Raw genomic sequence first — 17,918 nt, 5'->3', positions numbered from 1 at the left:
TTTCTGAAAAAAATGTAGCATCTTTAAGTCTGAGGCTGGGTCTCCTTGTAATAGTTGGTGACTACCTGACTGAACAACATACAAGAGGCCCATTGCATGCCATCCAGAGCAATACGGGTAAAGTGGTCTTGCCCAAAGAAACAACCACGACAGCACATACCGACCTGATTTTCCGCTTCCCTTTTCTTCTGCAGGATAACTGTTCAAACTTTTCTATACTTCTTCTATATATATTATACTAATAAACTTGGTGTATTTGGTTTAACGTCCCATTAACAGCCAAGTTCATTTAAGGACGTGCCAGGTTTAGAGATGGAGGAAAGCCGGAGCCCAGATAGCATGACTACGTTGGGCCAACGTTGGCCCACAGATGTTGACTACGTAGGGCCAATGTTGGCAAACTACGTTGGCCCGATGTAATTTTGCTCATCGGCCCATCGTTGGACCAACATTGTATGTCAGATAGCCAATGTTGGCCCATCGTTGGACCAACATTGTATGTCAGATAGCCAACGTTGGCCCATCGTTGGTTTCAAGTGTGTATTTCCAACTATTGGTTTCACCTTCATAGGCCCAACATTGGCCCAACGTAACAAACAGTAGATAAAGTGATGCTTATGTGTAATGCTGGCAACATAAAAATTAATCAGTTGTCATATTGGCAAGTGCTTTACAATTTATTTGTATATGATGACAATACAGTGATTAAATGTACATTATTCTCTTTTACAATCAACAGTTTTAAATACAGTATGTTATGTATCATTATAAAGAGTCAAAACTGATAAATGATTATCAGATGTTAATTTTAGTTATCTGCCCCAGATCAGTCCTGTTCGGAATTGTCACTAAGCACAGCATTGATAGTTGCAGTAGCTGCCTGTTGTGCCCTTTTTTGTTCCTGTCTCCTTTTCCTGCCACCATCGCGATCACAAGCAAATCTGAACCAATCTTTTGCAATTGCTGCAATTTCCGAATCTGTTGCTGTCGCACAAAGGCGGTTCTTCCTTACTGTAGCTGTTGGAATAAATAAACAACATATCAAATCTACACAGAATGTAAAAATCAAGCGGCACAGATGACCTGAATCGTTAACCTGGACATTTCTGCAGTTATGGCATTATGGCATTAAAGTAATTTACATTATTATATATAGATTATATATATATATGACATTTGTCAAGTAGTAGGCCTAATAACGACAGTACAGACAAGTATTTTCGAGGCAATCTGCCCCTTTATCAAGAAACAAGGGAATTACAAACGATCTGACATTGAACATGGAACAGCTACACAAATTTTGTAGATAAATATACTTAGTATTTATGTGTGTGTGTATACGTAATGAAAAATAAATTCTGAAAACTTTATGACCCCGATATCTAGCAAGCAAAAGTGTATGTACGGTAGTGTACGTACGGCAGGTGGTCTTGTGGAATTAATTAATATACTAAAATTACTTCAGGAATTGAAACATATAATTAAAAAGCAAATCATATAGCCTACTTACATTGTCTTTTGATCAAAGAAATGCTCTCTTTCTTCTTCGTGATTAATCCAAATATCTTCTGTGTAAGTCGTTTAGCACGTGTACTGTGTACAACCAGTTGAACAGCTCGGACAAGGTTCCTGATAAGAATGTAACATCTGCAGGCAGCTTGACCATCCCTAGTATCAGATGTCACGGTTACCAAGGGAACTGGTCCGACCCTTGCTGTGAGGAGCGCTGACCCAGTTTTGTGGGCAGTAAACATGCATAGAAAATGGCATCCTTAAACCGGCCACTAAAATATTTACCAAAACATTTATGTCCTTGTTCCTGTTTTACTACAGTATAAAAGACTTTAATTTATGATTAGTTATTCTCACGCAAACAATACATTTTATTATATAGTGATTTTGAAAAAAAAATCACTATTAAAAAATCTTATGAAGTGTATTTTTTAAAATGATTGATAATATATATATCAACTTTGATTACAGATAATCACTTTTGTTTAAATTTGTTGTAAACCTGCTTGGGTTTACAACATCGGGTCAACGTAGGACCAACGTTGGACCAACCTAGGTAATTCAGCACTGAAATGTACCAACAGGGGGCCAATGTTGGGCCAACGTAGTGTTCCCAACTTATCTTCACTTGCTGTCGAGTAAAACAAGTTGTTGTTGGGCCAACGTCGGGCCAACGTTGTATGACCAACGCCAACCATTGGCCAACCGTACAACCATATGCCAACGTTGGCCCAACGTAGTCATGCTATCTGGGAGTACGATCAGTAGTAGTTAACTTCCCCACGTAGGTTTCGAACTAGCAACCCAGAGGTGGAGGGCTAGTGATAAAGTGTCATGACATATCTTAACCACTCGGCCACCGCGGCCCCTCAATAATAAATCATTAATAAACAATCTTACAGTGAAAATTGTGGAAAATTTGTTTCTTAAAGCCCCATTCCGGGAAAGTTTGTTTAATATTTATTATTTTCTACAGAAAACATTCCTAACAAAGGAAAAAATTAATAACAAATTAAAATTCGTCGTATTTATGGAGTTATTAACGGAATTCCATCGAAACGCTAAAATTTCTAGTGGTGAATGAGATATGGTAATTTCATATGTTAATGAGATCAAGCGCCACCTACCGGAGACCTATTATCGAGAAGCAATATGGCGTCCAAAACAAAAACGCCTAAGCTCGTTAAAAAAAACCCTAATTGACTCTGAAAAAAACCGCAGGAAACAGCGGTATGCAACGGAGCACAATCAAATAACACTTGGAAAGGAGCATACCCGTTGGAGAGCTCTGAGGGAAGAACTGAGTCTGAAATCTGACGAGAAATTGGCATCGATCGTGCTCGATCACTGGTAAGTGAAAGTCAGGAAAGAGTCACATGTTCATAGACACCTATACGGTATAGTTAATCGTACTATATTAAATATAAATTGGAAGTAATATTAAACTATAGCAATGCCATCGTTACCTTTGATCATCCTGCTCACCAAGATATAATTGAAACAAACATAGGGGAAATGTTTCGATTGATCAGAAGCGCGACATATATCTAGTGCTGATATTTTTACCACGCGTTATACGTGGTTACACTGCTTGTTTCGTCATGATCATCGTTGCTTGATTGCTCAACCTACATCGTGAACGTGATCGTTAATCTATATATAGTATTATGGAAAACCAAACAACAGTGCAAGATAATGTCAATGTTTATGTCATATTGATAAAAAAAACTATCGAAAAGAAACTGAATTTGACAGTTACGACGACATCTCAAAATTTACCCCTTGGGGGCCCCTTGGTAGCGTAGAAGGAAAAAAGACCATTTCAGCCGCAGTGATCGCTTTATTGTTGTCAAACATTTGTATGTAATAGCTAGCATCGAATATCTAATTGTCTGCAAGAAAAGAAGTGCATGATTCAGTGAGAAAAACTACGTTTTACTTACCTAGACGTTGCTGTCAGAACTCGCCATGCTGCACACGTTTGTTTTGGGTATCATACAGCCTCGTTTTCGATTTCTCTTCATTACCATACTATTTTGGGAGTTTATAAATAGATATGTACGCTCGGAATTTCCCGCGATTAATTAACTAATTAATTAGTATTCAACTCTAAAAATACGACGAAACAACATGTAAATAAGCATTATTTGCACACAGAAAAGCTTATTTATGAACATTGCTTCCGGGAATGGGGCTTTAATATCTAAATGGCTTGAAATTGAGAGAATAGTTCTACAAAATGATATGAAAACCATATTTTATGCAAAGTCTCAAAAACATTTTAATGAAGTTTTTTTTAAAGTAGAATATAGGGGTAATTACTTGCGGTCTAAGGCTTGCAAATAAAGTAACTGTTTAAAACTTTTCGATTCTTATTTATCACAGTTGCAAGTGTAAAAGATGTGAAAATTTAAGAAATGTTGTTATCCCAATATCAAAATATTTGATATTGAGAGAATAGTTCTACAATATGAAATTAAAACCAGATTTTATGTAAAGTTTCAAAATTCTGAATTTGTTTCTTCAGTAGAATATAGAGGGAAATTAACTGCGGTTTTTGACCAACAATTTAGAACACCCTTTCTAATGTAAATATTTGCATATGGTGCTGTTGGCCTAACAAAAGAAACATACAAGAGACCCAATGGGCCTGTATCGCTCATCTAACTCTACAGCAACTTTGAGTCATTTCTACAGATACTATGCTGATTAACTCTTTATTCAAATATCATGGTAAGCTAGGTTTATTCATATCAATAAATCTTCTAGTCCTTTATTCTAGCATTATATTGGCCTAATATCGGGTCTCGGAGGCTCTTGGTTATCGCAAAATTATTGTTTACAGATATAAGCCGATTTCACCCGTGACCTTGAATGTAGGTCAAGGTCATTTATTTGAACAAAATGGGTAGCGCTTCACCCCAGCATGCTGAAAGCCTAATATCAAGTCCCTGGGCCTCTTGGTTATTTGAAGATTATAACCTATTTGACCCAAGTGACCTTAAATGAAGGTCAGGTCATTTATTTAAACAAACTTGATAGCCTTTCCCCAAGCATGCTACAGGCCCAATATCAAGTCCCTGGGTCTCTTGGTTATTGAGAAGAAGTCGTTTGAAGATAATAGCCTATTTGACCCATGTGACCTTGAATGAAGGTCGAGGTCATTTATTTAAACAAACTTTGTAGCTCTTCACCACAGCATACTACAGACCTAATATCATGTCCCTGGCCTCTTGGTTATTGAAAAGAAGTCGTTTGAAGATTATAACCTATTTGACCCAAGTGACCTTAAATGAAGGTCAAGGTCATTTATTTAAACAAACTTGATAGCCTTTCCCCAAGCATGCTACAGGCCCAATATCAAGTCCCTGGGTCTCTTGGTTATTGAGAAGAAGTCGTTTGAAGATAATAGCCTATTTGACCCATGTGACCTTGAATGAAGGTCAAGGTCATTTATTTGAACAAACTTTTAAGCCCTTTAACCCAGCATGCTACAGGCCCAATATCATGTCCCTGGGCCTCTTGGTTATTGAGAAGAAGTTGTTTGAATGAAAAAGTTGACGCCGGACGGACGGACGACGGACGCAGCACCACGGCATAAGCTCAATTCCCCTTCGGGTAGGTGAGCTAATAAACTATTTAAACTAGTCCCTGTGTTACAGTATTTTACCTGGGTGGAGATGACATTATGAAGAAGACTATTTTGTAGAATTGTTATCATTAAAATAATGGTCATTGTTTGAATTTTTCGAATATTTTCTATAATACCTTTATATCAGTAAAGTTTTCAAAAGATAAAAACAAAACAACTACATATGGTTCCCAAACATTGAATCTAACTTAGTGCAACACAATAAATACATAATGGTTAAAAAAAACTTTAGTATTTATATGAATAGGGAAATGGGGCTATCAAACATTCATTCTGATGTAACCAGAATTATTTAAAAAAAAAAAAAAAAAAAAGATTATCATAAATGAACACTGTATGTCTTAAATGGATATGAAATAATATGTTTCCCTGATTATATTTCCATCATCAAATACGTGTAATTATTAGAACTTTTCATTCCCATAGTCACACTCGTACTACTGAAAACGTAAAAACAGCGCGAAAATCTCTAAAATAAGTTTACCGCTAAAATATGTGCGTCTACAGTATTCAACTTTTCAATATGTAAACAATATGAATAATATAGGAAATATGAGCAAAGATAGTAAAGAACCCCCTTTGCATTATCACATTAGGTTTGGGGGAAATAATAAGAATGTTTGAGATATCAAAATTGTGTACAAACAAATATTGTGGTTTCTTTGTTGTTACAATGTATGCCCTTTTAACACAACATGATCAATATCGTCCTTCTTTGGGGCCGCGGTGGCCGAGTGGTTAAGGTATCCCGACACTTTAACACTAGCCCCCCACCTCTGGGTTTCGAGTTGCGAAACCTACGTGGGCAGGTACTGACCCTAGGCCGGTTGTTTTTCTCCGGGTACTCCGGCTGTCCTCCACCTCCAAACCTGGCACTTCCTTAAATGACCCTGGCTGTTAATAGGACGTTAAACAAAAACAAACCAAACTCTTCCTAATGCTCCCTTGACACATTTTTGGACTTTAGCTGAGCGTTCGCCACTATTAGGAAGGCTTTTGTTTTTTTCTACCGGCCGAGACACACCAGGGTAAATAAAATGGGAGTTGTTACTCCTGCTTATTAATAATGCATAGGGTAATGTCACAATATGAACACCGTGATTACACAAAACATGTTGAGTTTGCGCTCAAATGAACCAGTCTACATTTACTGTACTTCGAATGTACATCTTCATACACCTGTTCGAGGCTTATTAATGAGGGATAGACATCATTACTCACCCTAGGATTATATCCCTGTTCGGTATCAGTGGAATCTTAAATTATTGCAGAGTACATTTCTACGTCTTGGTAATAATGTTCTAAATATCGTATATAGTAGTTCCCATAAAATCGGTCTTTAAAGTATAATAGCGGTATCACCGTGGAAACATTATCAACGACTGAATTGGTTACCAATATATAAGAAATAAATGTGTTTGTGACCTACGCTTTTGAACAATAAACGTCAACAAAAGCCAGTTGAAAAATCACTACACGTCGATTCTGATAGATTAGAGATAATTGAAAATATCGGATGACATTCTCTGAGATGGCATATCAAGCTCCTTTATTTCATATGGATGAATCACTATATCAAGTTATTTTGTGTTCTGAAGATTTCTTATTTTAGGAATTACCAGATATATATCCTCTGCTTACATTTCCTAACCACCAACTCGTTCTCTTTGATAGATTATTTTTGGATTAAACTCCCAAGAAATTATCCGAAAATGTAAAGAGTCATCTATAAATAAGGATTGTACAATAATGAAACGATAACATGCCGAAAGTACATTAGTCCCATAATACAATAAAAAGTGTTACATATTTATATATATGGACCTGGACATATGTTTGAAAATGTTTGAAACTAAGCTGATAACTCTTTATATTCACAAACTTGATGTCAGTGTTTCGGAAACAGTTTATACCATAAGCAATATTCTCCCCGAGTTAATTGATTAACAACGAATGAGAAAACATTGTGTCAATTATGGTAGACACTCGCGAAAGCTTGGTTTTGGTGGATAATTGGGAACTTAAAACATCGTATAACATGTCTTTGTGATGATATGCTTCCAAGACTCCTCTTTAAATATCATTATCTCTCTTTAATTTCAAAGATTTATTATATCAAGTTATTTTATTTGATAAAAACCGAATTATTTCTAATAGCAAGAAACACAAAGCAAAAATGAATATAACTGTAAATTACTCTTGTTTTGTTGCTATATGACGCTTCAGTGATGTCAAAAGCCTTAACTGTTAACAAAAAGTTGAGGAATAGAGTGACAGTTTGAGTATTCTTGTCGATGACTTGAGCAACATGTTTGGTCACTGATGGAGAGATATGTTGTATTGAAGGACAGTTCCCATATAAACAAATAAATACGTAATGCATAATTATAATAAATTTGATACTTGATTATATTTGCCGCTTACACACCTCTGGATAGGTTGATACAAATATTGGCAATCAAGTAGTTATTGACTGGTTGTTGTATGGGTTCTTGTTTCAATCACAACACAATATACATAAACAAATGCCGGTTGATTAAACTATTTATGCCCTATTAGCACAACATGGTGTAACCCTACAGGTAGTGAAGGCAGAAGAAGGAGGAAGACGAAGCTGCAGTTTTCTTCTGTTTAATCTTCTTTGATCGTATAGTTTTTAGTATTAGTATTTCGCTCTCTGTCTCTTTCTCTCTCATGTCCCATGTGGTAACCCATGCCTCTTTGACTAACGGTCTACCTATCTAGTCTGATGGTTCTGACGGAAGTGCTTGGTGTTGTAGCCCTTTTTTTATAAACAATGCACGCGTGTTGGTGGAATTCCATGGAATTTGATGGATGACCCGAAATGACCAGAGCTGTCATAGAATTACTAATTTTGAATCCGATCCCAAACATTCTGGAATCGTGCTAGTGAAACGAAAACAAATAGGCTTACATAACGCCCTAGTTGGTGACAGATGAACTGGTACCGTCAACCCATCGTAACAAACAGCTTGCAAAATTTTGTTAAAATAATATTCTGACAAACACGTGTTATTCTAGAATGTTTTATCACGGTAGCACGCAATTAACTAATTATTAAACTACGCACTGACCTCCATGTATGTACATCGAATTACGCAATGTACTCCGTGCCTCTAGGCCTATATACACAGTGCATAACAATTTATAACATTAAAGATAACAACGTATCTTATATAATTCTATCATACACAGCACTAAAACATAGCCTATCTAATTAAAAGCTATAACTTTGATTATTTGTCCTGATGATATGTTTATCCAACACATCGATCTCCAGCATATATCTAATATATACACTATGTATAACTAACATATCTAACTTGATTATAATCCCACATCGGGTATAATTATATTGGCATACATAAACAGTCAAGGGCCGATAACCCTTCTTATACAGTCAAGGGCTAATATTAGCCCTCATGGGGTCACAATGTCCATTATCTTCCTAATGTCTCCCTTGACACTGCCTCACTTTTGGACTTCATCTGAGCGTTCATAACTATGAGGAAGGCTTTCGGTTTTTTATCCCGGCCTAGACGTTTAAATGGACAAGTTTCTGATTGGATGAAATAGTCATCCCTTAGTTTGAGTGACTTTTGCATGGGCGCCATATTGACTATAAGTGTGGATCACCTGTCTCTGAACAACATTGTTGATATCTATTAACTGGCACTATACTGTTAATTAATGTGTCGATACATCCAATGCGCTTTGTTCCTAGAATGGATTTGTGGTTTGCAGTATAGCAAACGGAAAATACATAGACATTATACATATTCCAATAATAATGGAACTTATGATTATCCAGTGGACTATATACAAAATTGTATGTTTCTAAATTCATTTTTAGCACATTTGTTATAACTGTGTTTATCATCCCACCATTTTGCTTGGTAAGATTTGTGGTTTGACAGAATTACCATAGAACACTGTTTGGTTTCCTACGCCACTAATCAACTACAGTGTCTACATATTTCCAAGTGACATGAATCGACTTTTGTGGGAAATTCTTTAATGATAATTTTTATGCATATTGCCATGCTGGATTTCTTATGCATGCTTATATGTATATATATATATAATATATATATATATATATATTAACATACTTGATTCTATATGTGGAAAGTCCTTTGGAATTTTGTGGGATTTTTCGGTGGGGATTTTCGTCGGGGAATATGAAAATTCCTATTCTAAGTTATTTTAACTTTGTTGCTGTTTTCTATCGAATTATCACCTTAATGTCAATTGTAAGCTGATAGGGATTATGTAATTTTTATAATTCTTACATACGATCCTATCATACTTACTGACGTGTCAAATTTTCATTACTCACCTTAAGACTCTCCGGTCGTTTGGGAAATACTGTCTTCAACTCACGTAGTTTACGATCTGGTCCTTTCTGTGAATAATTAAAATAGGTATACAAGCAGTTGTTTTTTGTAATACCAATAGATGTTATTTACAGTTCCATCATGTTTTAACTTTCTCTTCAATTATATTCTATTTGTCAATAGATAAATACAATATATGCTTCCACACCCTTTGACAACATGTGGTTTTCTTGATTTTTTTTAAACAATCATGGTAATAATAACGGTATGATATCCCCTTAAGTTCATGGACACATTGTAAAAACAATGAATAATTAAATGAATTTTATATCTTTAACCAATGACATAATCCTTTTTTATGTCGACACTACTTTATTTGATAGAAAGGAAGGTAAATGTCAATCCTGTCTCGTTCATTACAAAATGAAGTGTTGAATACATTAACCATACCGATGAAGTTGCCATAGGCTTTGTGCCTAAGATTGGTGTCTTTGAGATGTCAGTACCGTGGATTTTTAATTGAGCCACCTCATCTCTTGATGCTGCCATTTCAAGCCCCAATTGTATTTTCTTCAATTATCAGTGTATCGGTTTAAAAACATTTTCGAAACTGGAAGCTATCATCATACAATAAAGGTTCATTTTGCCACATATTTGTTTAAACATATAATGCACCGAACAATAACGAATATATTTTATGGTTCGAAACACGATATCCGTATAAAAAAATAACGGTAATAATTTCCAAAAGTCACAATCATATAGATCAGGGACACCTTATTAAACCACCTAGGAATAAATAAAATATTTATATTACAATATGCCACGATATTGATGCAGAACCGACATTGCACTAAATCATTAGTTTCTTGATTACTTTATACCACATAGATAATCAGAGGAAACTGGATATAGAACACATATTGTAACCATATTTTATTCAATTCGACGAATGATAAAAATAGCATGTAGCAGGAATTATGACACGAAACAGCATGACTTGGTTAGTTAATTCTTAAATTTAAATAGAAATTGTGGCGTATTGTATTTGCGATAAAGTATTGAAATCTTTATTTGTTTGATATACAAGTTACCAAATCACTCACTTCGTCTGTGCCCTCCGCCATATTCTTAATCCGTCGTTAAAAACAAATTGATCTGTTGTAAGAAATCTTCATCGATTCTGAAAAAAGGGCACAAATCTTTAAATATGAAGAAATTGTGTGTAAATAAATTATGGGGAAAAGCCAGGTTTCAACTGCAACTACCAAATGTTACTGCAAAATTACGGATTCAAAGAAAATACAGTTAATACTGGAAATTTACACTGCTCTCTTAGTGTTTGGAAGCATCTATATGCATGTTCCATGTAAAAAAGACGGGTTTCTTGTTCCAAACATTCTGTTAAATGAAACATTATAGTGCATGGGCTAAAGACAATGAAATATTAATACCGGACATACTTCTAAGGAAGAATGCTGATATCGAAATTATTTAAGATACATACTACATATTTTCACATTTACTCGTTTGTTTGAATGCCATTCCGTTGGTGATGTTTTCTATTGTCTGGCATGTGTACATTAAAAACCTTGCCTTTAACTGGCCAATAAAAAAAACATTTTATAGAGTATAAAATGATTTAAGGTAAACCTTTACATTGCATGTAACAGAGGTAAGAGATTTGTGGTGTGCTATCTAAACTATACCAAAGGAGTAATCTCCCCTTCATCACAACACCCTTTTACATCAGGCCAGATACGACGGTCCTGGTGTTGCAGCAGGCGGTTTTTTGAGAGCAATTTAGACAAGACAGACGCTGCGCGCATAAAAGATTAAGTCACGGTACATTTGTATCATTTAGGGGTGTGACCTTTGTAAGTATTTTTAACTGCTATACCGCCTGGATGCCTGTAAACATGGTAAACTGTATCATGGTTTTCCTCGTGGTTCGATTTCTATATTTAGATTTAATATTTCGCGCCAGATCAAGATGTCGTCAGTCAGTCCCATCAATATTCTATGCATGGACCGTTTCGTAACATTTAACCAGTCTTACGATCGCAATTTAGCAATTTATGGGCCGGATCTAACTATGTCTTATTATCGAAGACCAGGTGGGTCTTCAGTCAAAAATCTGTTCACACAGCAAGTGCTCAATTTGAGACCCGCAGCATGTGTGTTACAAATCGGATCTAACGATTTAGATGACTCAAACATGTCGTCCGATAAACTTGCATGGCACATATTTTCATATGCTAAATTCTTAGTACAGGAACTTGATGTTAAGCATGTCATACTATGTCAAATGTTACCACGACGAAAAACGAGGAGGATAGATGTAGAAATGTTTAATACAAAAATAATCGAGACAAATAAGGCTTTGAAAGAACATTGTAAGTCTTCTTCAATGATTACGTATTGGAAATTGCGTGGGTTAAAGAATAGCCCAAAGGCTTTTTTACACAAAGATGGTGTACATTTATCTGAACATTTTGGAATGCCAAGATATATTGGCAACATAAAGCGAGCTGTAATTTTCTGCAGAGATAAAATCATCTCGACAAATTGTAATGTGTATTGATGATTTGTCTTTCACTTGTGAACAAAATTTTTCAAGACTACTTTTTACTACGACTCGTAAAAATAGCGACTAGTGCTTGTAAACTTTGAAAAAAAATCAACTGAACGACAAATTGGTATATTAACATAACATATTGTACAATCAAAGATAAAATCCAAGATGTAAACATCCTAAGTTTTTTAATTATAAAATTTATACTATAAGATGTTAAATTAGGCCTGGCAAACATCTATTTTATGACCCCTAGTAACAATGTTCAGTGGGAATATTCACGGTGGAACATTTCACATCTCCAAAAACTCCCGCGAGGACGAGGACGAGGATAAACACAAAGCAGTGAAAAGGCGCCGTACAATGGTTCTGTACGACAGCGACAGCGAATAGACATTTGTACCACGAAGCCTCCATTATCGCGCCAAGTGACGTCACGGCTTCGTCACATCAAAAACAGTCGCTCATGAACTTTCAAACTAAAATATTTTCCTCATTGTTTCAAACACCAAGGACAATTTATCTATTATAGATTAAATGAAAAAATGCTGAAATTTTGTTTTGAGACGTGTATTTAATAAAATGAATTCTTTTCAAGAGTCAGTTGTGTTAGAACTATTTCTTCCATCGTCGGTATAATTGACCTACTTCGAAGGTTCGGGTGATTTGGTTGAGATGTGACGATTCAAGGCAAAAGAGAAAATCAGTTTTTGATGGGGAACGATGAAAGAAAACGTCATATGATAAAAAGAATCTGTCATTCGTTTCCCTTCATATTAGATTCATGATACTCGTTTAGAATTTTTTATTTTTGCTCGCCAGATGCTCGCAAAAATACAAAATTCAAAACTCGTATCATAAATCTAATATGAAGGGAAACTCATGACAGATCCTCTATATATATAATCCTATTGAACATAAGTGAATATTATCTGGTTGACATATGCAGTGTAATCAATTATGTTGAAGAACACTCTCCATCCTTCTTAGTAGCATATACATGGTTGACAAGTGTGTTACCATGAACAACATATATAAGCTACATCTGATTCATTGGTTTGTTGAGTAGCGTATATGGGTGACTAGTCCTGTTACCATTTATCATATTCAAGAAGCTACATTTTTAGGTACTAGGTAACATATGTACAAGTCGTACAATGAAAACCAATAGTGCTGTTACATGATATCATGCAAGCCTGTAACTTATAATAAAATGCTTGCCTGTATAATTTTTCTCACATAGATAATGTCATCAGTGACAAACAAAACAAAATCGGCGAGCCAGAGGGGCAGCCAACACAGGCAGGGCGACCAAGACCCAGAAAACTAACCAGCCAGGCCCATCAGAGCCACCCATGGTACAGATTCCAACAGCTAGGGAGGTGGCAGTAGAGCTGAAAAAGCTAATGGAGGAGGAGCAACAATCTCGGGTGACAACACCTGCTCCTACATCTATTAACCTACAGGAAGTTGCCCTGCCTTCTGCATCTGTTGACCTACAGAGGGTTGCCATGCCTACTACATCTGCTGAACTAGCGGAAGTTGACATGCCTTGCCCTACAGTTGGAACTGGATATAATGCAGGTATATCTAGGCCGATAACTGTAATATCGATGCAAAAACCGAATCAGAAATCTGGGCTGGACAGTTTGTGGACTTGGGTTCATTAGTGTTTGAATCCAGGCCTAATGTTATTGACATGCATGTTTCAGATGGAAAAAATTGATTTATTGCCTAGATTTAAGGCATTTAAGATCAATTCCATTGAAACATGGAACGAAGCATTTCGCATCTTCATTGCAGTGTATTGCACTAATTTCCTCTTGCAAACACCACACTTAATGAAATATTGTCATATAGTCAATACCCTGGCATCACAGAATGGAGATTGGCATTATTATGATGTTAATGTCAGAAAGTGGAAAACAAACGAAAACCTGAATTGGGGGGAATTTGAACACTGACCTCTATACTTTAGCACTCACCAGGAATCTTAGTAAAAAGGGAGGTAATTTTCGGAAAGGTCAATCAACCACTTCCTCACCAAACCCTACCAGTAAAATCTGTTTTCAATACAACAACAAAGGTGTCTGCTCTAGGCCAAATTGTGGTTGGCCACACAAATGTGAAAAATGTGGTGCAGACCATCCCAAAAAGATGTGTCCTAAAAGGGGGGATGTGTCAAACAAGGACACAGCCAATAGCAACAACATTCAAAATTCCAAACACTAATCCAACAACAGTAGCAATCTATCAGTCTCCTGTAATTCTTACCCCCATTAGGGTCTCGGAGTTGACATACTGGTTGACAGGATATTCTCAAAATTTGACATAACATTTAATACAAGGCTTTAGTCAGGGTTTCTCGCTTCATTATAATGGACCCAGAGTTTTCCGGGATACATCAAATTTGCTTTCAGCTAAAAAAAACCGCTTCTATTAAAAGAGAAAATACAGAAGGAGGTGCAGGTCGAGTTGAAGGACCATTTGAACAGCCCCCATTCCCTAATATACAAGTTTCTCCTTTAGGTCTAGTACCTAAGAGGACACCTAACGAATACCGACTGATTCATCACCTAAGCTACCCTGCTGATGGTTCAGTTAATGACGGCATACCTCAAGAGTTGTGTTCTGTTCATTATCAAACAATTGATATGGCTATCAGTCACATTTGTAATATGGGAAAGGGCGCGTTGATGGCAAAAACTTATATAGAGGCAGCATTTAAACCTATTCCCATTCAAAAATCTGATCATGAATTGCTGGGGTTTAAAGTTGAAGGGTTGTACTATTTCGATAAGACTCTCCCCATGAGGGCATCTATATCATGCAGTTTGTTTGAACAATTTAGTACAGCACTTCACTGGGTAGCTGAGAACAAGTTGGGGACCCATGCTTATGTTCACATCCTTGACGATTTCCTTTTTATTACACCCAATAACTGGGATACATGTAAACAGGATTTGGATATTTTTTTGAGGGGATTTTGTAAAAACATTAATGTTCCAATCAAACATGAGAAAACTATGGGACCTGCCCCCATCATGGCTTTCCTTGGCATCGAACTGGATTCAATATTATTTCAGGCTAGACTTCCTCTCGACAAGGTTGAGAAAATAAGAGATAGTATACACTCGTTCCAATCTCGCAGAAAATAACACTGAAATAACTCCAATCACTTATAGGTCTGCTTAATTTTGCATACAAGGTAGTGGTACCAGGTAGGGCATTCTTAAGGAGGCTGATAACCCTCACCAGAGGTGTAAAGGCACCTCACCATTTCATTACACTTAAACAAGAAGCTATACACTGACGCAAGTAATCTTGGGTTTGGTGGCATTTTGGGTAGATCTTAGTTTTTCGGTAAATGGGACAACTCGGCTCTTGATCACCATATTTCAGCCCGGGAACTATTTCCATTGATACTAGCAGTAGAAACTTGGGCTTTACAGCTATAAAACAGATGTATTATGTTCCACTCAGATTATTCTGCTGTTGTGTGTGTGGTTAACACTCACACTGCGAAGGATCCAAATCTGATGCACTTGTTGGCAGGCTGGTTATAGTATGCCTTAGATTTAATATACTTTTTAAGGCTGTTCACATCCCGGGTGTTCAGAATACTGCTGCGGACATGCTATCCCGTTTGCAGGTGGTGGCATTCCTCAACTCCTACCCGGAGGTAAACAGGGATCCCGATCTCCCCCCCCCCCCCCCCCCCCCCCCCCCCCCCCCCCAACCAAGACTTGGAAACTCTGATGGATTTGAAAGACTCTTTGTTAGCCAATTCTCTAGCTCCAAGATCATGGCAAGTATACAAAAAGGCTTTTGGTGAACTCTAAAATTTTGCAAGTCTACATAATTTACAAACGGAAGTGCTTCCGACAAGTGTGAACTGTCTATCTTAATTTATAGCCTTCTGTGCCACTCGTAACTTGGCAGCCTCTACCGTGCTGAAATATGTCTCGGCAATAGGCTACTATAACAAGCAAGCAGGCCATATAGATCCTGGACATAATTTTGTTATTCATAAGATGCTCAAAGGTTATTCCAAATTGAAAAGCACTTCTGACTTCCGCCTGCCCATTACTTATCCTATTCTCTCAAAATTGTTGGCAGCATTAGACCATACTTCAAGTTCTATGTATGAAAGAAGTCTCTTAAAAACCATGGTCCTTCTGGCATTCCATGGTTTTTTTTGGGTAGGGGAAATAACTCAAACCCGGAAAGATTCGGTGCCATGCTTTAAATCTTCTGGAATCACTTTCACTCAGAACAAAGGGAAAATGGCTCAGTTCCATTTCGAGATTAATCAATTTAAAGGTAACTATATTCACCCAGTCCATTTAACGGTGTCATCTAATGTTTCCTTCCCAACACTTTGCCCTATTCAGGCTATGGTGGCCTATGTAAAACTCTGTGGGGCAGAGGATGGGCCATTGTTCTGCTTCCCCGGGGGTCAACCAATAACAAGGGCCTATTTCTCCAAGCAACTTCAGGGGACACTTACATGGACAAAACTAGATCCCGGCCAGTATAAAGGGCATAGCTTCCGAATTGGTGCAGCTACAGCAGCACACCTTGCTGGATTTCCAGACAATGGAATTCAGAAAATGGGCAGGTGGAGGTCAAATGCTTTTCAAAGGTATATACGCCTGCCATCTTTACCAGGCATTCAGCTTTCAGCTTGTTTTTTGTACATATCTGTCTAGGATGAGGTCTAATACATTATGTACATTTCTAATTTTGAACCTTTTGTGGTATGTTTATTAAGATAATCCCAAAATCTAGGTTGGGGGTACATCAATAGATGTACTGTGGCGGCTTAGAACCCCACCTGTGTGGCAAATCAGAATTATTCAATATTAATGTGTTCATTACTCATACTTATGATTTTAATGGTAACTCACTTTTGGGGTTATTGACCTCAGGGTGTTTAATGACTCATACCTATGATTGTAATGGTAACTCAATTTTGGGGTAATTGGCCTCAGGGGGTTTAATGACTCATACATTTGATTGTAGTAGTAATTCACTCTTGGGGAAATTGGCCTCAGAGTGTTTGATTGACTCATACCTATGAGTGTAGTACTAATTCACTCTCGGGGTAATTGGCCTCAGGGTGAAGCAACTATTGATAATATGCTGTTTATTGTTGACATCGTTTAAATTTAATAAACGACATTTCCATTCGTTGCAGTGTCTTAATATCATTTGTCTACTTTCTAGCCACAAACAGAGCAGATTTTGGGATTTAACATAATTTAGCTTTGTGTATTGGGCAACTACCGGTAATTTACTATACGATTACGGGTGATTTCTTATGTTTTGTTTGATAAAGTACAAAAACATCAATATATGTCATGACATATATTTTTTTAAGGTTTATGTTGACGGACGACTTCCTTACTATGCGAGATACGTGTAGTGCCTTTGTTTGCATGTTTTGAAAGGCTACGGCATATGTTTTATTGGTTTAATACTGTCGAAGACATCCAGTAGGACACCCCATCTTGTAATGTTGTACCAAGATGATAACCAGTCGTCCCAGTCCAGCATGAGGAAGTTAGGTGACATCATACTCTCTCTTTTGCACTTTCGCGTAAGGGGCAAATTTTATCGTGTTAGTCATTTAAAACGCGCCCATATTTTACACCAATGTTGTATCACGGGAAAAACTAATACACATTGAAGACATCATGCAAAAAATCGGAACAGTCTATTACTTTTGACATCAAACCTATTTTTTGTCAAATACCTATAAAAGCGTGTATAGATATGTAACTGGATATGGCAGTTGCTTTTTGAAAGCCTTGAAACC

General features: G+C 36.8%; 1 protein-coding gene across 1 annotated transcript; it reads right to left on the bottom strand.

Annotated features, from left to right (window-relative positions):
- Nucleotides 1-335: 335 nt before the first annotated feature.
- Nucleotides 336-1,772, bottom strand: LOC117340180. The gene is made up of 2 exons (XM_033901943.1): nucleotides 1,511-1,772; nucleotides 336-1,017 (listed from the first exon to the last, which is right to left on the bottom strand). Exons 1-2 carry the CDS (start codon nucleotides 1,752-1,754, stop codon nucleotides 827-829), a joined length of 435 nt encoding a protein of 144 aa, XP_033757834.1. The 5' UTR covers nucleotides 1,755-1,772; the 3' UTR covers nucleotides 336-826.
- Between the last annotated feature and the right edge of the window lie 16,146 nt (nucleotides 1,773-17,918).

Source organism: Pecten maximus, chromosome 13 (genome assembly GCF_902652985.1).
Source record: "Pecten maximus chromosome 13, xPecMax1.1, whole genome shotgun sequence".
NCBI lineage: Eukaryota > Metazoa > Mollusca > Bivalvia > Pectinida > Pectinidae > Pecten > Pecten maximus.
The sequence above is the reverse complement of the archived record's forward strand: the minus strand, read 5'-3'. Positions and strand labels throughout refer to the sequence as shown.

Coding starts and splice junctions, on each gene's coding strand:
- LOC117340180 (XM_033901943.1), bottom strand. CDS start 1,754: ATGTTTACTGCCCACAAAACTGGGTCAGCGCTCCTCACAGCAAGGGTC. Junction 1,018..1,510: donor TTCTTTGATCAAAAGACAAT/GTAAGTAGGCTA, acceptor TTATTCCAACAG/CTACAGTAAGGAAGAACCGC.